Source organism: Hippoglossus hippoglossus, chromosome 3 (genome assembly GCF_009819705.1).
Source record: "Hippoglossus hippoglossus isolate fHipHip1 chromosome 3, fHipHip1.pri, whole genome shotgun sequence".
Lineage (NCBI taxonomy): Eukaryota > Metazoa > Chordata > Actinopteri > Pleuronectiformes > Pleuronectidae > Hippoglossus > Hippoglossus hippoglossus.
In genome coordinates this window covers 4782941-4806553 of record NC_047153.1, presented here as the reverse complement: position 1 = coordinate 4806553, position 23613 = coordinate 4782941, and the positions used below count along the sequence as shown (strand labels likewise).

Below are 23613 nucleotides of genomic sequence, written 5' to 3'. Positions count from 1 at the left end.
CACACCACTGATTGTTTTCCTCCCTCACGCCACAGCCTGTATTCCAGCAAACCAGATCACTCCTATCCCTCCGTAAACAGGAACTGTACAGTAAACAAAAATCAGAAGATGCTGCCAGCGCAATCAGAGCATATTTCTTTTCAACTCCCCTCGCTGCCGGAGCTCTGTGCCGCTCATACTCTCAGTGCACTGCAGCTCCTCCTTCCACCTCTCTCATCAGCTGCCCCTCCCTCTGCCTCTCTCCGTCTCTGCTAGGTGCAGCATGTATGTGAGCCTGTGTGAGCCAGCAGAGCCGCCTGTGTGTTTACATGTCAGCCTATCAGTGCAGCCGGATTTAGCGCATCTGGAGAGGACAGAGGCATTTCTCAAATGCCCCTAAGACAAGGGATTCTCGTCGCTGCAAATATCCCTCTTTCCCATCTGAATCTACCCCGTCTGGAATCCTGCATCCCTGTCTCCATGCTTTCGGAGGCATTTTGAATTTCCTTGGCAACATGGAGCTGCCTGAATTAGAATTCTCCGCATGACAGTCCTGGTAAGTACTCAGTCTCTGTGGTGGGCTTTGAGAACTGAGGCACTGGATCAGATTTATTATGGTGCAGTGGTGGGGCCAGGGGATCGCAAGGGAGCAAATTAATGTCAAGAATAAAATTGTGTCACATAAGCAAATGGGAAGAAGGGAGAAGAAGAATTATTTACTGAAGAGGGACCGAGACCTTATTTGTGCTTTGTCATCCAGATGGGTTTCATTCTGCTGTGTGCTATGAAATCTGGGTTTGTGCTGATGGGACACACACACACACACACACACAGTGTGTATGTGTGCGTTTGTGTGACAATTTGAATGTGCATTATGTTGCATAGATATTTTTTCATGATGCACATGAATGCAGGCATACAATGCAAATATGATATTGTATGTGTGTGTGCATGGAAGCGTGCAAACACACATATGTCCTATACCTTTTGATATCACAGCTGAAGGTGTGAGGCTGAGCTGGAGAGAGTCTGTTTTGTGTTTCTCCCCGAGTGTTGTTGTTGCTTCCTAATCTGCCCTCATTAACATTCATGTTCTTTCAAAGACCAGTAAACTTCTCCAGATTCACACTTATTCATTCTCAGCAGTCTTGTGCCATATAGGCATATATACGGTGGCGTTGTGGCACCCGATGCAGGTCTCAGATTTGCCACAGGTTAGGTAGATAGGTGATCGGGAGGATGGGTGACTTTGTATAATAATTTACGGAGGCTAAATAAGCGATCTCTCATACTTTAATTTCCATTGCCTGATGTATTTGCATCTTCCTAATCATGGCTGCACCGCTCCAGCAGGCAGACGGCTATGAGGGGACTCTTCCTCTTCCTCTTTTTTTAACAGCGCAGTAACAACCTCTGCCAGCGACGACCCCCCAGCAGTCTCTAAGTGAAGGGTCTGCTCTTCACATCAAGGCTTTATGAGCTATACACAGCTTTTAATTGGGCCCCTGTTCTCAGGTTATGATGGCTGATTGGAATCTTTTTTTTTTGGCTGTAGTTATTGATGCGTGTCGCTGTGTGCGCACGTCTGCGGCTCCAAAGCATTCAAACACAATTTCAACGGACTGAAATGAGCTTGTTCCGGAATGGAATTTATGATTACATCTGGTGAACCACTAATTAAAACTGTTATTGTTATAGGGCAAACTGTTTTCAACAATCTACATATTGTCAGAATGAGTTTCCTCCGTTTGTTCAGTTGCATATTTGCAGCATTTATGCACAAATTACAGCTGCATATCAAGACCTGGGGAATATATAATTCACCCACTTTATTGCAGTTTAATTAACTTAACATTGATTTGATTACATATGATGTAAACCTATGTCTGCGTAATAACCTGCATAACGTATTGTCTTTTTGAGGCAGATAGGGCAGAACTAGGGTAAAGAATGTGCACTTACAGAAGCTAACGAGGGTTTAAATAAACAAACAGCACAGACATATTATAACCATGTAGAAGGTGGGATAGTTATTCAGCAGTTACACCTCTACACACTCAACAGATCCAGAGCAACATTAGCTTCCAATTGGAATAATGTTGTTCTCCATGATGAATATGAATCTGATATTCCCCCTTTTAGCTCCTCTTTGGTCTCCCCACCTTCTGAACACCAGGCTGTTTAGCTGCTGAAAGCTATATTGTGTGTTCATCAACTTTGTTTAAAGTCTGCAGATAGAATCCTGTGGATTTATTCGAGTTGCCTGCTGTAGCTGGAAACTACACTGATGAGTGGTGATGCTGAACCAAACCAGTAGAACCAAAGTAATTAAACTACGTAAAAGGTGAACTGTACTGTCATGTGATCAGTCTTTGTGTCACCCTTTGCCCCTAAAATTTGTTTTTTGATCAATACCATCTGATTATGGTACCTTTAATGTTTTTTATACCATTAGCTATTTTCAACATGTATTATCCATGATCCATGAGATCAGTGAGAACATGTTTAACTCAAGCTGATTTCACACTAAACTTGTCTAGACATTAGCCAGATGCATGTGCGAATGATAATATCTGAAACATCTGAACAAGACATTAAGCAGATTCCACCCTCTCAGCTTCTTTGAATAACAGCTCTGTTATGTCTTATTGAACCGATGTGTGAATCTGGAGAATCTGAATCCGTCTGGAGAATTCACAGCGAGCCAGTGGACGTGTTAATGACGAATCACTGCTGCCTCCTGCACGCTCTACCCAGGCACCTCCACATCGCCGAGACCAAATGGAATATCTCCAGTAGGTGTGAACAATCTCAGGTTGTGTGCTGTGTGTGTGTGTGTGTGTGTGTGTGTGTGAGAGGGCAACTCAGGACAGTGCTTGTTCATATGTGAAAAGGGATTAGAGGAGCTGGTAACACATGACGGCTGCATACGAGACTGAGGTTTGTCCAGTGGGTAAAAGGAACTGAGAGCATCTCAAAGTATCTTTGCCAAGCACCTCAGGCACAAATCCCCAACAGAATAAGGTGAGCAGAAGAAGAATAAATCAAGTTATTTAAACGATAACGATATGTAAATCGTCAATCTATATAAAAGTACTGGTACTATACTAGTAGTAATACCAGTACAATTACAAAGGCAAACCACACACAAGCAAACAAAGGCCTGAGCCTTCAGTCTGTAACAAACAAAACAGCACAACACAACCAAAGCAGGAGTGATGTGTTTCTTTCACAGAGCTTTGCCCCATGCTGTCATATGCTTAATATTCTGCGATGCAGTGGTCTATACAAAATACTGAACAATAGCCAATTTTCTCACAGTAGGATGAAATGGGGATCATCAAAGCCGAGGTGGTGCTTTCATAGGATGGATTCAAGTTTTCTTTTTCCTTACAGTTCAGGGAGAATAATGGTGAAATCCCGTGTTGTAGAGGAAGTTACAATCAGCATTACTCGCAGCTACATTCAAGGAAGACATGAAGGTCATTTGTTGCTTTTGTATTGTGAGCAGAGCTAGATTTGTTTCAGAGTTCACCGTGTACGCTCAACTTGATACGACCATGATACCAAATAAATAATTCCACCTTCATCAGAAACCTGTGTAGGGTCTATTATGGTTTATTTTTCCTCATGTTTAAGTTTGGGTGCCAACCTTAGCCCGTTTTATTTACAGCTACGAATCAGGGCAGCCCTGCACATAACAGAACATTTGTGATGGCCCAGAAAAGGAGCGCTGCATTTTCCGGCCAGAAAACATCTAGGGTGTTACTATTAAAGCCCTTTTTTCTGAAACAAGATCCATCTGGAATCAAGACACTGCCACATAATGGATAACATCAGCCACCTTGAAAAGGAAATGGTGAAGGAGAGTGTGGTGAAGACTGCCGGGGCCACGTGTTTACACAGTGTCTGCTGGATGGCGAGCTGACGGGCGGAGGCAGATCTGTCACAGGATACTGAAATTTGCGCTCTACAAATGTATTTAGAAGGTCACGGCCATGCTGCTCTGTTGCAGCCTCCCTCATTTAAATTTAATGAAACAGCTTCATGCAAAATATGAGACCGTCAGGGGCTATAGTGGGATGGAGGACTGAGGTTGCCTCATGTTCAGGCTCACTGGCCTAAAGCTCCAGGATGGCATACTGTAGCTGTACCTACGATAATATTCACTAGAACTGATTAGAGAGGAGTGTGTCCTTTCTTTTTATCCCTTCGATTTGCTTGGCTGGTTTTATTAGCACATCTAACAACAGTGTTCATAATGAATCATTGCTCTGTATTCTCATGATGGTGGATTTAGACGGTGATGAGGGATTTTGATCGTGGTGGCAGCTGATCGTGTTCTATGATTACAACGAGACTGCTTAATATACAATATTCTACCATTACTGACAACAACTCCTCAATTCATATGTCATTTGCTGCTCCCTTCATCTCTATCAGATATTTTCCACTTTAAACATTGACCCATTATGTTAAAAACTGTTTCTTCTAATCAATGTTGTAAACAGTGTAATTGTGTTGATATGTGACTCTCTCTCAGGTTTCTGTGTTTTTCCCCCTGTTAATAGTTTTTCTTTTTGAGTAGTTTTTCCTTACTCTTGTTGAGGATGTCGCACTTTGTTGAGCCCTATGAGACAAATTGTGATTTGTGAATATGGGCCGGGGCAGTAAGCAATTAAGCCTATGGGAGCAGAATCTGATTTATTGGCCAAGTACGTTCACAAAAACCCAAGAAATTCAGTTCCAGCCATTACTCTCCAGCAATACAGACAATATGAAAGACAATATACATATTATTTACAGACAATACACAATATTCAGATGAGATCACACACAAAATATAGAAAATCGTGCAAGCATGCGTGTGTGAGAGCAAATAATAAGCATCATGTGGGGATAGGTTATAATAACTAAATAAATTAACTAGATGTCGTAGGTGATACTGGTCAGTTTCTTATGATGGTGATGACATCAGTAAAGATGTTCTTGACAGTATTGGTACACAGGGTTCTGTGGCGCCTGCAGCAGGGAGTTCACTCCACATAGATTGTGTCCGTGGTGTGAGGAAGCTGTACGGTTTTTTTCTGCCCATTTCCTGCTTTTTTTTAAAGAGTACAAGTCCTGGAGGGTGAGCAGAGGAACACCAATGACTTTTTTCTGCTGTCCTTACAGCTCGTGCTGTCGGTTATCCTTTTCGGTGGCTGCTCCGAACCGTGATTGATGTGCACAGGGTAGATTCGATGACTGCATTGTGGAACTGGCTCTACAGCTCCTGTGGCACACCACAATTCCTCAGTTGCCATGGAAAATACGTCCTCTGCTCAGCCTTTTTAAAGAAGGTGTTGCTGTTAGTGTTCCGCTTCAGGTCTGAAGAAATGGCAGTTTCCAGAACCTTGAAGGTCTCCACGGTTACGTCTGGGCTGTTGGATATTATGATGTGGAATAATGCTGAGGGGTTGTCTCCTAAACCATTAAGACTTGAGGTGCCCCTGAAAAAATAAAATGTAAAACCTGAGCAATGTTGAAAACAACCTGCTGAAACCTGAGGGCTCTCTGAAAATCTTTAATTCTCAGCCTCAGAAACCTTAAATAAAAAACAGAAAAAAAAATCTGAAAGCTTAAACCTTTGGCTTTTATTGTCAATCATTGCCTTTGCCTTGGAAGCTGGATGTGACTGCACAACAAGCACTTTTGCAGTTCAGTTAATTTTTTGCTGTTTATTCGTGGTATAAAAATGTTAATGAGCATGACGTACAATAAAAGCCGAAGGTTAAAGCTCTTAAATGGTTTTCACTTCATGTTTCGGAGGCTGAGAAATAAAAGTTTTAATGATCCCCTAACAACATTGAACCAGGTCAATCTTTACCTGTAGGCTTCGCAGTGATTCTGACTCTCACTCTCCAAAAATCCTCCTCCCCACCTTCCTCACGCACGTCTCTCACCCTGAGCCTTGGCTGGCAGGTCAGCAGACACATCAGAGTCTCTGTCCGAGTCGTCTAACTCAGTTAACGTCTGTTCTCTGCTTCAAATATCACTCAGGTCGTCAGCCATTGTCTGAACCGCTACTGTGAAACTGTATCACAGACGTTTAACAGTTATGACTTCCCCTTGCCTCACCTGCTTCCCCCCACCTCACTTGAAGCCTGTCTGTCAGGAAGCTGGTGATTCACTCACAGACTGGGGGATCCAGTGAGCTGGTGAGAGTTTGGGGGGAAAGGATTTCTAGAAATGGTGTTAAATGTCGAGCTGAAGCCCATAAACTGGATCTCTGGGCACTCAAGGTGTTGCAGGGTGTAGTGCAGGTGTCCTGTGACATTCGTCAGTCGTTTAATGGACTTTATGACCTCTGACGACAGATCAACAGTAGTTATTCAGTCCAGTGATGAGGGGTTTCTTGTGGGCTGGGATGAGTTTGAAGCAGGAAGGAACTTCACACAGCTCCAGGGATCTGTTGGACATCTGCATTACGATTGGAGCCAATTGAGTCCACACAGGCTTCAAGACAAGAGAGGAAAACACTGCCTGGGATCATAACTGTGCTGGTTTTCTGTCTCTGACAGATCCAGCTCCTCCCCTTCACAGATCTTAATTGCGGTCTGAATAATGATGGTTGCCAGAGGTGAGACGGAGGCTGCTGTCGCTGGGCTGGAGTGGGTGAGGGGAGTGAATTTGTTCCCCTCACATTTGCAGTAGAAAACATTAAGGTTGTCAGCAAGAGCTTTGTTTGCTACAGAATGAGTGACATTGTTGTTCTGCCTTCGTACCAGCATTTAGGGTTCCTTAACGTCTCTGTAAGGGAAAGCTGGCATGACAGAACAGCCTGATGCTGTTGTGTTACACGTCACGCCTCTGATTCCAGAATGCAGGCGTGCTATCTAAAAATCGCACACAGTGGGACAGCAATGTGCCGCCTTGCTTGGTTCACAGTAATCAAGCAAAGGCGGCACAACTATGGGGTTTCTTAAGGGCAATACAGCAGGATGCCTGTCTAACAGGGGCAACTGATGCAGGGGCCTTGGCTGAAAACCTGTTTTCAGCTTTTCAGTGTAGCTCATTTGAGACACTGATCGTCTTTGTCAGTGAGTTTCTGGCCTTGTGCAGGGCTCAGTCCCTACGTCTGCAGTCATCCCCCCTGGCCTGACGGAGTTGTCTTAGTCTGGCGGTGAAGCCCAGCTTAGATGCCTTGTGTCAGCCAGTTCATCAAGGTTGCCAGTTGCAGCTTCAAAAAACATTTCCATTGGTGCAGTCAAAAAACTAAAATGCAGTCCCTGCTGCACCTTATTGGTCCTTTTCTCCACTATCTTGACCACAGGCTTTGCAGATTTCAATTTCTGCTCATAAGATGGACTGAGATGAACCAAGCAGGGATCCAAGTGCCCCGAAGCTGCCCGGGTAAACAGAGAGATATGCTACTTAAAGAATTGTGCAGCGGTGGCCCAGTGCGTTTTAATCCCTGGTGGAACAATTTGTTGTCTTTAGTGTTGTTCTTAATTGTTAAACTTTGTTTTGTTTATGTCCCAAAGAATTATATGAAATGAGTCTGAATGTTATATGTATACATATATATAGTGTGAGGATAGAAATATGTCTATAGTTTCATATGTTGCTAGTTTATTCTGTTGTACCAAGATATGATGGCATAATGTTTTACAAAATTCAACAGCTTTGCCTTTTTCTACACAACATGGATGCAGGCAGGAAATGTACATGCAGGCAACACAAATAGACATAGAGAAGAGTGAATGTGACACACGAAGGGGAAATTCAGGAAAAGGAAAAACAAGAGCCTCGTGCCTGAAACGGGGGGCTTCTCTCGCATGTGGTTTGGGTTCGACAAGTCTGTAGTTCAGAAGCACAGACCGATCCCCACAGCAGATTCTGAACACTGGCAACCTCTTTTACCATTTATTCAAGATTCATAACAAACGGTGTGAAGAGTCTTCGAGTGAGTGCTGAAAACAAACTCACAAACTGAAGGATGCGTTTGCCTGCTACACGCCATATGGCACAGAATAATGAAGAGGGAGGGAGATAATAACTTAATATCTGTCTATGCAGATGATGTGAAATGACATTCCATTGGGATATGACATTTTGATCATATTGCTCTGCTCTACTCTGGCCTGAGGCGGAATGTAAACACCAACCAGAAGGGAGGATTTAAAAAAAAAAAGAAAAGAAAAACACCTTCAATGAATAAAATGGCTTCCAGTTTATGAACAATGACTCCAAGTTTGGGCGTCAGTATCCACATACCAAGGCAGTTTAAATTCATGTTCTGTAGCTGGTGGAGTGATTTGGTGTGAAACTCTCCAAATCTCCCATTGTGCTTTCTTTGGAGGGCTGTAAGAGGCTTGTCTGAGGTAAAATTGACTCCAGCTTGGCATTTAGCTCTTTTCTTTTCATTTGCAGTCCAAAACATCTTAAATTCCCCGATGGTGAGCAGGGGATAAAGGTTTGTGTAATTTCCAGCTTATCCTACTTGACTTTCAAGAGGAATGGGTGTTAATGAAGCAGAGAGCCTCTTCATGTGGTATTATTGTTAGACCTTGTCAATGAACCAAGAAACAGATCTACATGGAAAAACTGTGTAGTGGGCTTAGTGGAGTGCAGGTTCATTTCAGGACCTGTTTTCGGAGGATTCCCACATGCATCAGGATCATTTAGTTGCTTTAGATCTGACTGGATGTTATTAGTTGTCCCACAGGATGAAAAAGAAATGCCAGTCATGTTTGTAATTACATCCCAGTATAATAAAAACTAATGGAAATGAATACTTAGGAACTATAGTAAAAGACAAATTGATCACTTATCTAAAGACATATTTAAAGAAATGTCTTTGCATGGCAAATCAAATGTACATTAAGCAACATTTCCTACATTAGCATTGAATCAAATGACTCTCAGAAGGGCTGTTAGCATTCAACATTTCAGAGGCTGCCTGGTCCGGTCTGCAGCTCCGTGCAGCTTCTTCCAATTAATTGTTTTGGTTCGCCAGTTTGTCCGGTTGAGTCCCTCTAGCTTTCGCTGACCCCCCCCTCCATATAAATCTGTGTGCAGCTGCTCCCAGCTCCGAAGCTCCCACACACTGATTGTACTCTACCTGCCCAGTGTGAAATAGCAGAGTAGCCGGTCTCTTGTGTGGAGTCTCGAGTGCCTGGTAAAGACAGTCAAACATCGAGGAGACCCAGACAATAAAAAGACCAAACCAGTGCTTCAAGGAAAGTGGTTTCAGGACTATTCCTCTCTCCGGCTGGGCAAAGAGCCCAAAAGAATTTAAGTGTATAATAAATGAGTTAAAAGAATTCTGTAGTACTTAAAAGGCTCTTGCACTGTGGCATTGTTTTCAGGTCTAGACTTGCTTAAATTGCTTAATGCGTTATTACTATTAAGAGTAAACTAACAATTCTCCAATTCTGCAGCTGATTTATAAGTTAAAACAGACATCCTTGAAAAAGAAAAGCTCACAACTCATCTGAAATTTGCAAAGTGGGAAGTTACAAAAATACCAAATGTTCAAAGTTTTGATTATAGTCTGTTTTGTTCCTTTTTGTGCTTTTAAGTAGGCGTCATGAAAAATCCTGATCGGGAACATCAAGCCCATCTTTATTAAACTGGCTCAGGCGACATCACCACATCCAAACCAAATAATCAATATCATCTTAAATATGAATATTATTCCTCATAATAAACCAACATTATATATTTAAGCTGATCGAACTGCAGACTTTAAGTGACAGTTACACCTTGTAACCAGTTATCTACGGACAGCACTTAATCACACACTTGATTATTACTGTGACAACCTACAATTTGAGAGGAACAGTAACAAACACGTCCTCATTATCATACATTCAACACACAATACAGAGGAAGATTGAGAAATCCAGGCAACTCAAAGTTCTGTGCGTAGTGAAAAGCTTTTATTCCAGCATGGCTGACGCCCACATGTTTCAGCAGGGGTCTTCTTTCGGGCGTGACATGTAGGTGTCAGCCGAGAACTCGCAGTGCTTTGGATTCCTCTTTTGTTTTTTGCACAAGTCTCTAACCCTCCTTCAACCAGAAGAGTACAGCTTTCTTTTTACAGGTTTGATGTTGTTATTATTATACAGCACTGCAGTTCTTCATTTCTGAAATGCAAACATATAATCTTGTCAGACAGGGTCTTTGTCTACACACATGGCGGAGGCTCAGGGCCATATTTGTGCCGTCTGTGGCCAAACTGCATGTATTTGTGGTGTATTGGTAATTTCGATCTTTGAGAACACACACACACACACACACACACCTCTCTATAGTTGTGATGATACTCATTGACATAATGCATCCGCTAGCCCCTTACCCTAACCTTAACCATCACAACTAAATGCGTAACCCTAATCTAAAACTAATTCTAACCCTAAAACCCAGTCTTAACCCTTAAACAACCCATTGAAAAAGTGAGGACCGGTCAATATGTCCTCACTCTGTAGGGCCAATGCTTCAAATGGTCCTCACACAGATACAAGCACAGGAACACACACTATCTCTCTCTCTTTAGGGTTTAGACCAGCCATCAAAAATAAAAAATACATTGCAAGATGTGTGACAACATTAGCTGAAGTCAGAGCTGCATGAGGAATTGGAGAAGAATTGTGGGACATGTTTTAATTTTGTTGTGGCACATTGACCCAAATGCAGTCTAGTTGTGTCTGTGAGTGTGTCGGTCTGTGGCGGAGACATTAGCTGTGCTGTGAAGTCGGTCTTGCGCTGCCTTCTCTTGTTGTTTGGCTGATGTGCATCACATTTATGTTTATCTTGTTTTGTAATGTTCTTTCTTTTGTCACTGCCACTGTGGTGCTCTGTCTCTCGCGTACAGTGCGCTTGTTTTTTCGCAGTGATCCACATCACTTAGCTTATCTTGTGTTACTCCAGGGAATAATAATGGGCCGTTTTCACAGCAGACAAATGTCTTCTGGGAAAGAGGTCTCTTCATATAATTTCAAGGGTGTAAGGATACAGGGTGTCAGATGCTGGAGATTGTAAAGCCCCCAGAGACAAATTTGCAATATGTGATATGTATACAAAACTGGCGTGGAAAGATAAAAATACAGGAAATAGTGATGCCAGGGGACTAAGTCATCTCTAGAAATGTGGCTGCAAATGGAGAACTGATGTTTTTCAGATGATTCACACAGAAAAGGTGTCTATTGAATGGTTTTAGGTGCACACATGAAAATGGAGGATCAAAGATGATTAGGTTACTCTTGTCCAACGAGAGGATGAGAGGGGCCCTCTTGAAACAGAGCATTTCCATTTCATGGAGGACGAAGATCTGAGAAAAACACAACTCTTACTGACTTGCTCCTGACCATCACTCTTGGCATGACTTTGAACATAGTGCTGCTCATGTGGAGGTGCTCACATAGTCTGCATGGGGGGGGGGTCATGCCCCAGAGGTGTCCAACATGAAGAATTAATTTCAAAAAGGTGAGAAGTATAAATGGGTTTTCAGTGCTCAGTGTTTAAAGTTCACATTAAAGAGTCGCTGCACGTTTCACGGAGTTAAATTTAAGAACTTTTAAGACCATAATGAATTTAATTTAAGACCCATGTCAAGTGCAAAAGATGTGAGGGAATCTTGAAGTTACACAATAAGTGACACTTCCCGATGAAGATAAGGTTAAGTAGCCGAGTAGAGGATGGCACTCGAAACACCAAAATTAAAACCTTGTCTATTAAGAGTGCAGTTTGGGCTGCAATTTGAATCTTACTGAGCCAGAGTGAGATCTAGGTTGAGTCTGACCTGAACCCGACATGGATCAGCTCCTAAAATAATAATTTCAAAGTGCAACAGAAGTAGCATTAAATTAATGAAGACGTACCAAAGATTTTAACATATTTGAAACTATGTAAGACCTAAAAAATATGATTACTTTATCGTTTGAGGAAAAAAAACACGTAGTGTGTTGATTTATTTGAAAAAAAATATATAAATCTTTTCATGCGATGATACCGATAGTTTAAGTTCTTGCCTTTAAGTAAGTATTACATTGCAACATCGTAAAAGCCAATGACCTGCTTGGCCAGCCTCCACCACCAGCAGCTCTTATATCTGACACATGGACGGATGCTGTCTCCGTCAGGGCAGTAAAAAGGTACTTAGAGACAGACACAGTCAAATGGAAAGCAATAACGGAAACTGTTATTTTCAGTTGCATTAACCACAGTTGTTGGTGACGTTTGGGTGGATGAAAGGTTAGTACTCGTTGTACATGTACACGTTCTGCGCTACATGTTACATGGTATTTTTAAGACCATTCATCTAGCGAATTATGTCAAATTGAAGATTATCCAGCATGTACGGCAATACTTTAATGTTGAAGGACAATTAGGTTTCACTTATTCATTTCCATATACTTACTGACCACTGCTCAACTCAAGATTCTCAAAAGTCAATACTAAACATTTGGTTATAGAGTTTTGATATATCTTATGGCCAAGCAGCTGGTTCCATCCATCCATCCATTATCTATACTGTTTATCCTTTAGGGGTCTGACATTGGACGAGAGGTGGGACACACCCAGCGGTGGTCACCAGCCTCTCAAAGGAACCTCGTCTCAATCTGCATGTTTTTGGACTGTGGGAAGAAGCCGGAGAAAAACCCACACAGACAAGAGGCGAACGTGCAAACTCCACACAGCAAAAAAACACTCCAGAGGGCAAATCTCAACGAGGAAAAAAACTGTTTAACACTGATGTAATTATGTTGGACTCTAATTGTTCAGCTCTATAACACTTGTCATTTTGGATTGTGAGCCATGAGGTGTTTTGAGTAGGTTTGGAGTCATTCAGTTGCCACTTAAAAAAAATTATAAGCATCCCTGCATGGCCCTTTTGTTTTCAAGTAGACTGTCACAAAGCTACAGTATGAGAATTTATTGCAATAACAATTCTTTCCCTCAAAACAAAAAAGAAAAGCCTTCTATGGATATGTTTGTCCTCTAAAATAATCATCTTAATTATCCAGCATCCTCCGGTCTTCTCTTGACGCTTATCTCCTTCCAAAAACGCGTATGAATGTGGGCATCTTCCGGTTCCAGTAACTTCTCCAGGCAAAACTGTGTGCCTCTCTGGCTGAGAGCCCTGATAACCCGGAGGACACCGCTGTCGAAAAAAATAAAGATGGAGAGCTCGCTGATCCCATGCAGGTGTGTTTCTGCATCGCAGCGGGAGTCGCTGATATGCCCTGAACCATTTTGTCCTTCTCCAAGTATTTGATCCTGGCATGGTGGATGATCACATCATGCAGTTTCCTTCTTAGATTTGCAGGGGTTGTTACCTTTATCTTAGGCTTTCATGGAGGATTTGTTTTCATTGGATTTCTCATATCTGACTGCTTTCTCCTCTGGATGATGTAGATGAGCTGGCAACCTTTGCTGCAATACATATCTGCGTGCACCCAAAAAGTATTTATTCCAATATAAATCATATTGCTGTCGACTTATTCTATCATTAACGTTAGTATGTAAAGCTGCTGCATGTCTAGATCTGTAGATGCTGAGATTTTCTATGCCCATCGTGCTGCAGCTAATTGGAGGCCAAACATTTACACTTTATTTTGAAAATCTAAGAAAATAAACAGATGTAGGACGTAGCATTTTGATGTTGATAATTTAATTGCTCTCTGAAAATGTTTTGCCGTTTAAACATCCAGGTGTAGTTCTGTCTCCTTCAAGAGTCTCTGGATAATTTCAAAGGCGTCTCCGCTGTGATCTCACGCAAACATTGTCACTTCAATGCTGCCCACAAGCTCTTCCTGTTTGTTTGCTTTTTGACTTTTAAATGTTTGCTTTGAATTTGTCGGTTGAACACAAAACATACCAGCGGAAGCAATCGTCATCTCTTAAATCGTATACATATTAACTTTGTCACTCTGTGGCTTGCTCTTTGTTTCATCCTCACGGTTTTTTTTCCGAGGCAGTCGCAGGATGATTAAAAGCTCTTTGAGATGCGTTTGCCACCGAACAACAAGATGTGTATGAGAGGGGTGGTGGTAATGAGCCCGCTGCAGACATTAAAGCATCACCGACTCAAACATGTGGGGTGCACAAGAGAAGTTATGGATTGTGTATGTCGGACTTGCTTAAAGGAGATACGTGTTATGTGTTGTTACTTTTGGTGAATGTACGATTGCTTTAAAAAGCCGAATGTGTGATGACACGTCTCATTACGATGCCCCACATTTGCAAAACTGCTTTTTCTACTTTACTAAAAGAAAAAATCCCAAACACTGAATGCTCACAGGTTTAGAGGCCAAAGCAAAATAACGAAAGACCTTCAGGAATAAAAAGACTTTAATTTTTGATCAGAAATACTCACTGTAACAAAAGCTGGGTCACATTATTGAATCCACAAAAAGCAACAATTTGTGCAATAAAGGAGAGAAAACACGGACAAGTCTCCTGTGCACAAACTGCAGGCACATCGATCAAAACAAAAAGCTCAACCATTCAATATATCAAGGGGGGGGGGGGGGGGAAATCTGAGCGCTAGAGCTGCACTGATGATTCATGACAGTGGTCACAAGCTGGAACTGTCCAACAGGAACACGACAGACAAACAGGGTTCACAGTTTATGGGGGACTGACCAACAATGTGCATTAGTTTGCGGGTGGCGACAAATCTTTCTATTTCTAATTACAGATTGGTTACTTTTCAAGTCAAAGTAATTTCTCATCGACTCGTTCTCATTTGCCTGCTACCCCGTCTGGAAATGATGCAGAAATCATTATTTTTCATTTCCCTATTTTTTTGATGTAAATTCCCAACAGTCCTACAAACATTACCTCACCAAAGGTACCTGACAATAACTATAAAACAACCAAAGGGCCTGAATGCACTGATGCATATCGCTCATTTGTCCGGGTGCTGCTTGCAGACATTCAGTGACCCATTAACGATGCACACCTCCTTCTCAGTTTGCTCCGTATATATCAAACCGCACAGCGTCACGAGAGAGGAGACGCAGAGAATCAAGGCAACGAGAGACTAATGGTGAGCCGGGACACGTTCCTGAGATAAGACGGTGACAGGGTGAGAGGTCCGCGGAAATGTGAACAGTCATCGAGGGGGAAGAGGGGGAAAGGGCTGGTCCACTTGTATTCTTCCTCTCCACACTGCTTTCATAAGAGAAATGGAGAGAATCAGGGTAGAGACAAGGAATATATGGAGCGATAGATCAAAAGCTGAAAGTGTAGGGGGATTTTTTCTTTTAAGAGACGACGATTCTTTATAGCACGGCCCTAAAATTGTAAAGACAAAAATGTGAAGTGCTGTGCTATTGTAATTGAGAGGTAGTCTGGCAACTTTTTTCTTTTTCTTTTTTTTCAAATTTGCGCTCAAGGTCGAAACGAAGTGGTTGATATGATGAGTGGAACTGGGCTGTGAGGCCAGATTACACAGATAGTGGCCCCCTGCTCTTACTACAGCGAATATCATAAATCATGCATGGAACTCCGGTAAGAAACTCACCGCTGGATTTGCATTTGCTTGTTTCCCCGATTAGCAATGACATCAACACACCGCAGCTTCATTCATAGTCCTGATTTGATAATATAAAACAGTACACTGTGTCAAACAGATAAACATGTCACCTGCTTTCAGTATCTCTACAATAGCTCATTTTACCAGGGTTTAGCATCTGATCTCATACACATTATACACTATGGTGATTTTGGGACTATATTTTGGATGAGCATTTATACTAGGTTTTTTTTTTTTTATTCACATAATTGCACTTGAGTTTTCATTCTGACATTGTGCTTTTTCCCAATGCTTGATACACACAGTGGGCTGACACCCCACATGTCTGACAGAGGCAGCCAACAGACATCAACAGCTCTGGTGGAAGTGAAAATGGAAGCCGCCTGGCTGTTACTCAGACGGTTTCACAAATATTAAACAAGAATCCATTATTCGATGGCCACAGGACAATGTTATATATTTGTACAGAGACAATATTACCCTCTCAAAAGTCAATTTACTAGAACTATAGACAGATCTATTATTTGGTTAATGATATTGGCCGCTATCAGCCAATATGTGCCGATAGGAAAACTTTCATTTTACAGAATAACGATGCAGAAAAAAAACTGCATTTATGTTTACATTTTTCATTAAAAAAATATTTTAGAAATTATATTTCTATGTAATTAGTTGTGTTTGTGGCTTTTTATAGTTATTTATAATAAAGTACATGGTTAAACTATAAACAAATTATAGTAAATTGTTATAATTACATGTCATTATCATATAGTTTGACAGCTTGGCAATCATTCTTAAATTGAAATATTCTTTTTTTCTTTTAATATAAATATAATTATTAAATCAGACAATATATTGGTATCAGACGTTTTTGGAAAAATATGCATATAATAACATTTGGTTCTTCTTTTCAGTTTTAAGGGATTTATATTCTTTTGTGTTCAGATAAAAAGGTCTGAGTGAGAACATTAATCATTAGCTAAGTCTAAGTCGACATTATGCAAACAAAGCAGTGGAGAAGCCGTTTTTTTGCAATAAAGACAAATCACAGCATCGTTTCTCTTACTTTTCACGAGGCTTCTTTAAGAGTGTGTCCCGCTGATAAAGCTGTGACTTAAATCACATGATTGATGTGAGAAGTCGAGCTTGAAGGTTTTAGCAAGTTACAGTGCCCCTGAGTCAAAATCAAATAGGGGTTTAAACTTCCCCCTGTCTCCATTTATCACCACTTGGCAGCAATCTCTGTTTTACAGTATATCACTGCAAGGTCAACAGCTCAGCATGGGACGGGATGCGTTAGGATTGCAAATGTTTCAGGGAGACATTTGAAGATCAACAAAGGCATTTTTTTGGGCCGCTAATTAAAAATGGTTTGTATGAGCGGAGACGATGTGTCACAGCTTCTGGCAGGAATTGTCTTCAGTGCAGTCAGAAGACAGACGCCCCCAGCAGGGTGCTTACATTCTGTGACAGAGCCCTTGTATTGATTGGCTGATTTCATTACTTGTGAGGAAAGTCACCATAATGACATTTTATTCACCAAGAGGGGAAAGGTGGCTTATATCTTTTTTTAATGGTTTACAGATACAAGGGAAATTGTTTTATCCACTGACTTTGAAGACATTGGAAATATCATTTCACCGTGACTGGTCATTGTGGAAGCGGTTTATTTTAGTTCTATAATATACTATATGTCGTGATTTGGCACTTTACAAATAAAGATATGTATTCAGATCAAACGATAAGAACATAGTGGTTCACCAATCTGCTTTGGTACAGTATCACATATTTCCATTTAATCCAAAGAAAGCATTGATGATCATTCTATACAAAAAAGTGGAGCCACAATATATCCTGTAAAAATTAGGGCAGCCGTAATAACCCATATCTGTTTCCATATGTAAACCTTTCCCGTTTCATTTTGTGCCTTTATCATTATTAGAGTTATTTATGCATTCATTAATAAGCTAAATGTGATAAAGGGCTCAATGTAATCCTGCTTTGCTGCTGCCATTTCTTTTTCCCTTGGAAACAAATGACAAAAGCATTTTCTTCTTTTTCTGTCTGCTGTCCTATACAATGGTGTTGTTGTTTTGTCAATTGTCAAAGCAATTTCTGGACCATCAGTCCACTTTATCAACCCCTTCTATTTGTCTGTGTCTCCACAGGTAAGTAGTAGGATGGTGTCCGGGGAGGCGGGAGGGCACAGCTACCTGATGGCCTGCTGGCAGCCAATCCTGATCCTGATGCTGGGCACCGTCCTCTCTGGCTCCACCACCGGTTGCCCCTCCCGATGTGACTGCAGTGGTCAGGAGCGTTCGGTTGTGTGCCATCGACGGAGACTGGCAACGCTACCTGAGGGCATCCCCACGGAAACCAAGCAGCTAGACCTCAGCAAGAACCGTCTGAAGACTCTGGGGCCAGAGGAGTTCATTAATTACCCTCAGCTGGAAGAGCTGCAACTTAATGAAAATACAATCTCCTCCATTGAGCCGGGGGCTTTCAGCAACCTCATGAACCTTCGAACTCTAGGTTTGCGCAACAACCAGCTGAAGCTCATTCAGCTGGGCGTGTTCACCGGCCTGACCAACCTCACCCAGCTGGATATTAGTGAGAACAAAATTGTCATTCTGCTCGACTATATGTTCCAGGAGCTGTACAACCTGAGGGCTCTGGAAGTCGGTGACAATGACCTAGTATTCATCTCACCCCGATCATTTCATGGCCTCAGCAACCTTGAAAGGCTCAACATTGAGGGATGCAACCTGGCCTCAGTGCCCACTGATGCCCTGAGCCATCTGCATAACCTGTTGTCACTTCGATTGCGTTATCTGAACGTCACTGTCATAAGGGATTACTCCTTTAAGAGGCTGTATCGGCTCAGGGAGCTGGAGGTTTCGCATATGCCCGCCCTGGATTCCATGACCCCAAAATGCTTGTTTGGACTCAACCTTACGTCACTGTCAATCACAAACTGCAATCTGACCGCCATCCCCTACCAAGCCATCAGTCACCTGAGATATCTTCGGTTTCTGAATTTGTCTTTCAATCCCATTCAAACTGTGGAAGGCAACCAACTGTTAAATCTACCGAAGCTGCAGGCGTTTCATTTGGCTGGTGGAAGATTAACTGCCATTGAGCCCTATTCTTTCCGAGGACTCAACCACCTCCGTGTTCTCAACGTATCCAGCAATAGCTTGTGCACCCTGGAGGAGTCTGTCTTTCACTCAGTGGGAAACCTGGAGACCCTGGCTTTATACGACAACCCACTGGCCTGTGACTGTCGCTTGCTCTGGGTCTTCCGCCGGAGGTGGAGGCTCAACTTCAACAGACAGCAGCCCACGTGTGCTTCACCCGAGGTGGTGCAAGGAAAAGAGTTCAAGGACTTTCCAGACATCCTCCCCTCTGACTATTTCATCTGCCAGAAATCGAAGATCATGGATTATAAAGTTCAAGAAAGCCATGTGGATGAGGGCACCACGGTTCATTTCGCTTGCCAAGCTGAGGGTGACCCGGTCCCTGTGATAATGTGGCTCTCCCCTAAGAAGGAATACATCACTACCAAAACCGCGGGATCAAGACTTTCTGTGTCTAACGATGGCACGTTGGAGGTGCGTTACGCCCAAATCCAGGACAACGGCACCTACTTGTGCATTGCGAGCAACGCAGCGGGCAACGACACCAAAGCTGCTCACCTTTTTGTGCATAGCTACTCCCCCAACTGGCCCCACCAGCCAAACAAGACATTTGCCTTTATTTCCAACCAGCCCAGCGACGAAGGTGCTAATGTGACCCGGGCCACGGTCCCCTTTCCATTTGATGTAAAGACGCTGATCATTGCCACCACCATGGGATTTATCTCTTTCCTCGGAGTGGTCCTCTTCTGTCTTGTAATACTATTTCTCTGGAGCAGAGGGAAAGACAGCACCAAGTCGAGTATAGAGGTCGAGTATGTGCCGCGAAAAGAGGAAACGGAGGAGGCCAGTCCAACTGAGGAGCCCATACAATTCAACATGAAAATCATGTGAACCTTTAGGAGGAGGTCATGTAAGCTTACAGACTGCAGTCGGGATGCATCCTATCCTCGCTTCGAATATGTACTCAGTTCATGAGCGATAGAAATTGCACAGCAGCAAATGCATCTTGACAATATACCATAGATTTTTCTTTTTTTTTTACTTCAGGGACTGACTCTTCAAAACAAAATGTTGAATTGCAAATACTACCATTTCTGTAAATTTGTATTGGCAATACTCAGATCAGTATGTTAACATGCACTCGACAAGCCCATTACTGTGTGTAACTAATTTCAAAAGGTAATAGTTTGAATGAAGCACACGGATTGGAGGGATTTCGTGATGCAGGGATTGTTCTCCAGGTTTCATCTCTCAGCACAAAATAAGAGAATGATTGTGTTGTTTGGATTGTGTTGCATTTTGCTGTGGTTTGTTTTGATGGATGTACAAAGCACAATAACGCACTATTAGAACAAAAAAAAAAATCTGTTAGTTGAATGTAGTTTCTCAGTTTTCTTTTGTCACATAACAAGTGAATAACGAGTATGGGGGCGATTTTTAAACAAATACAAAGAAGAGAAAGTGAGATTTTGAGAGATTAAAGATGCACTTTAAAGAAAAGTCACAGTTACAACATAGTCAACATATTTTTAGGGATACAAATCTGTTACAAGACTAAATGAATATTTTTTTCAGAATAAGGTCCTGTGAAGAAAAAGTGATGTTTTCGTGGAGTCGTAATGTTCCGATAAAATATGTTTTTAAAAAAGACAGTTTGACCTCATCACCCAACATCACACATTTTGTTTTCTCTGCCCATTTTCGTGCTGGTTACTGCGAAACAAAACATTCAAACATTAGCCTTTACCTTAATTTAATTGTCACAGACAAATGATTACAATTTTACTGTGTCTATCATTTATAATAATCTTGTAAGAGTCAAATTAAAAGTGTGCATGTTAACACACTGACTAAGATAAATATTCCAGTCCTGCAGTGCGTGCTCCCTTCTGCCAACAAAAGGGACGTTTGTCATTAAATGTATTGACTTGTTCAGCTATAGATATTTTTTCTGTACTCTATTCTTTCCTTGTACATTACGCTATGGCACAATAGTAATGCTTTTAATGGCTGTGGGTTGTGAACATATTACAATCTGAAGAGCAGATTCAATTATCAGTTTCGATGTAAATAAACCAAAAGAGAGTACAACTGCTTTGTTCAGTGTATAAAGAGGTACCTTCGAAAATCATCACATTAACAATTTATCATCAAGTGAAACAAAAGTTAATTTATTTTCCCATTTGGCAGCTCAATAAGCGTGAGCACTCTGCCCGAGTCCTGAGGTTATATTGTCACCAGTGCATCGCCAAAATTGTGACAATATTAATTTGTTGCCTTAAGTCGCCCATTTTCCAGCTTTCAGCTGAGCAATACCCGGTATTTACGTGTAAAATTGCGTTTTTATGCCTCATAAGACTTTTATGTTGTCTAATTAATTTCACAGTCAAGGTCTGCTCTGAAGATAATATGTTCATTAACTCTTACAATACTTGTTTAAAGGGGATGGGCAGATGGATATTCTATTAAAATAAATAACGTTTTATACTAAGGGGTGCTTATTTTATGCTAATCTACTATAAAGTGAATGTGAGGACACATTTTTCATCTGTGCTGCGAGCAATGTTCACAGATCTTACGGCTTTACTTAACAGAGACATGGTGAAGCCTACTTTTAGAAACCCTCTAAAAACACTCCTCTCACCGCAGTCTCTTAATGTTGGTGTTTGCCAATGTGGCCGTGAAATCCCATAGTTTATTCAGGCCTAGCTAGGTCACAAGGTGAGGAGAGTAAAGTTTTACAGAGGACAATCTGCGACCCCAAGTCAACACAGAGCACTTCTGAGTGCTGCAACATTTTGGGTTGCAGTGATAATCAATCAAAACTGAAAAATATAATTTCAGTGTCAGCTTGACACTGGGGATGAGAGCCTGAAGGGTTACAGGCCTGGTCAGGATTTAGACCAGTACTGTAAATGTCAGCCTCATCAAAAAACACAAGGACTTTAAAAAGAACTTGCTTGCTTGTGAACAGGTCTGTAAATATCTTATCGGTTTTTTATAACATGAAATAAACATGACATCCTGTGACACTGCATCCAGTTTATGTGATGTGAGAGTTAAGCTGAAGTCTTCAGTCACTTCTGTGTGAGTAGATCCCTGAATGTGTCTCATTTCATTACAAACACATTGAAAACACTGAAATTGACTGCGAGTGCAGCGTCTAGCGGAATCCAGGCATACGGGTTTGACCCGACTACCAGACATGAGCCGCTTTTACACATGCACTGCAAACATGAACTTCTCCAGGCTTTACTCTGAGGAGCTGCATGCGAGAACACAAATGACGAATCAGTTGGACCAGAAACAGACATTACTCTGCCAGCTTCCTGGGATAAAGTCTACTTGATGGAGCCTATGTGTGAATAGAACTGGTCATTGTCTGGAGAGTGAGTGGGGGTGTTGAAAACATTTCTCTTCCACCCCATGACCAATGAAAAGATATTTCCGGTGAGAACATTTGTGTCCCGGTCAATCTCCTGTTGTCTGCTCCACGTGTGAAGAGATAATGTCCACACTATTTTGAGTTCATGGGTGAAAACAACTATGAAGTGAAGGTCTGTATGAAATTAATCAAAGCTCACACACATGAAATGACCTCCTACTTTGTTAATTTGATAAAGTTAACAAACCCATGTGGAGAAAATAAGTCTACGGAAACGAGAGGGGCACTGGGAGAGCATTCCTTCGCCAAGGTTAACTCGCTGCCTCCTCATGTCAAACACAATGAACAAAAAAACTGAAAAACATTCCAGCATCCTCATGTTTACTCCGATCTGTTATAAATCTGCACGGGTTCTTCTCCGGGTCATGCACCACTCCTCTACAACATTTCACTGAAACCGGTTAAGTAGTCTTGGAGTAATCCTGCAGACAAACACACAAACAAGTGCTAATGAAAACATGACCTCCTCTGCAGTAGTAACAATGAAGAGGAGTTTCAAGAGAGAAAGGAAGCATCCTTACATAAAACAGATTTGTTGTTGTGTCACTGGAGAAACTTTTTTCACTCTCACCTCCGTTACGGAAGTTTCCCTGCATGACAGTTAAGCGCAGGTTTAAAAATAGTATGTTTATCAGGCAACCTATTTTCTTTATTTCTGATGGGCTGACACCAACACGCCACCGAACTTCATCGCAGCTGCACTAGAAACACGAGAGGCTCTGCAGTAGCGGAGTTTGTAACTGTGTTCAAACGGATAAAATGTTGTTTATATCTCAATTTCAAGCAAGAGAAACTTGCAGACCACACGTTATGGAATTACTGCCTCACTATGGCTCATAAAGACACGAGCAGTGATGCATTGCTGAGCCAAGTAATCACTTAAACTTTAAAAATCAATTCTGGAACGAAACCTGTGTGGAGAAGCTGACTAAAGAGGCTGATACGGATGAATGAGGTGTTTATTCCTTATCAACAAAAGGCAACTAATTGGTGGTAGAATTATGCGCAAACTGGACGTAAGCCACCACATCTTTGTTTTAAAACGAGAACACGGTACCCTACTGCATTTATTCATTAATCCGAGTTTACTGAAGTATTGCCCTACTTTTAAGATTTAAGTTGTATATTCATTTGGAACAACTTGATGTACAGTTTCATGGCTGATTCATCAGTTTGTCTGGAGATGTGCTGCGGCCATAAACAAGGGTAACGCTTCTGGAAAAGAAAAATGTTGAATATTTCCATCATAATAAAGAGGAGAGCAGATTAAGATGAATAACACAACCAATAAATAACCTAAAGGGAAGGAAACTAAAGGCTTTTCACAAGTAAATAATGAAGCAGGCAGCAATTTTATTCTTTGACAGATAAAACCGGAGCTGCAAGTAGGAATTAAAATGGGCTGTCGAGAAACCCTTAAACAAAAATCAATTTGAAAGTGCGTCGGCAATATGGGACCATAAAAACAGCTGAAACTGGCCAAGAACTCCTTTGATTTATCTGATCAATAGTTTTGATCCATT

General features: G+C 41.7%; 1 protein-coding gene across 1 annotated transcript; it reads left to right on the top strand.

Moving 5' to 3' along the window:
* The first annotated feature begins 225 nt into the window (after positions 1–225).
* lingo1b (leucine rich repeat and Ig domain containing 1b) lies at positions 226–21675 on the top strand. The gene is made up of 2 exons (XM_034581311.1): positions 226–535; positions 17677–21675. Exons 1-2 carry the CDS (start codon positions 524–526, stop codon positions 19534–19536), a joined length of 1872 nt encoding a protein of 623 aa, XP_034437202.1. The 5' UTR covers positions 226–523; the 3' UTR covers positions 19537–21675.
* The last annotated feature ends 1938 nt before the right edge of the window (positions 21676–23613 follow it).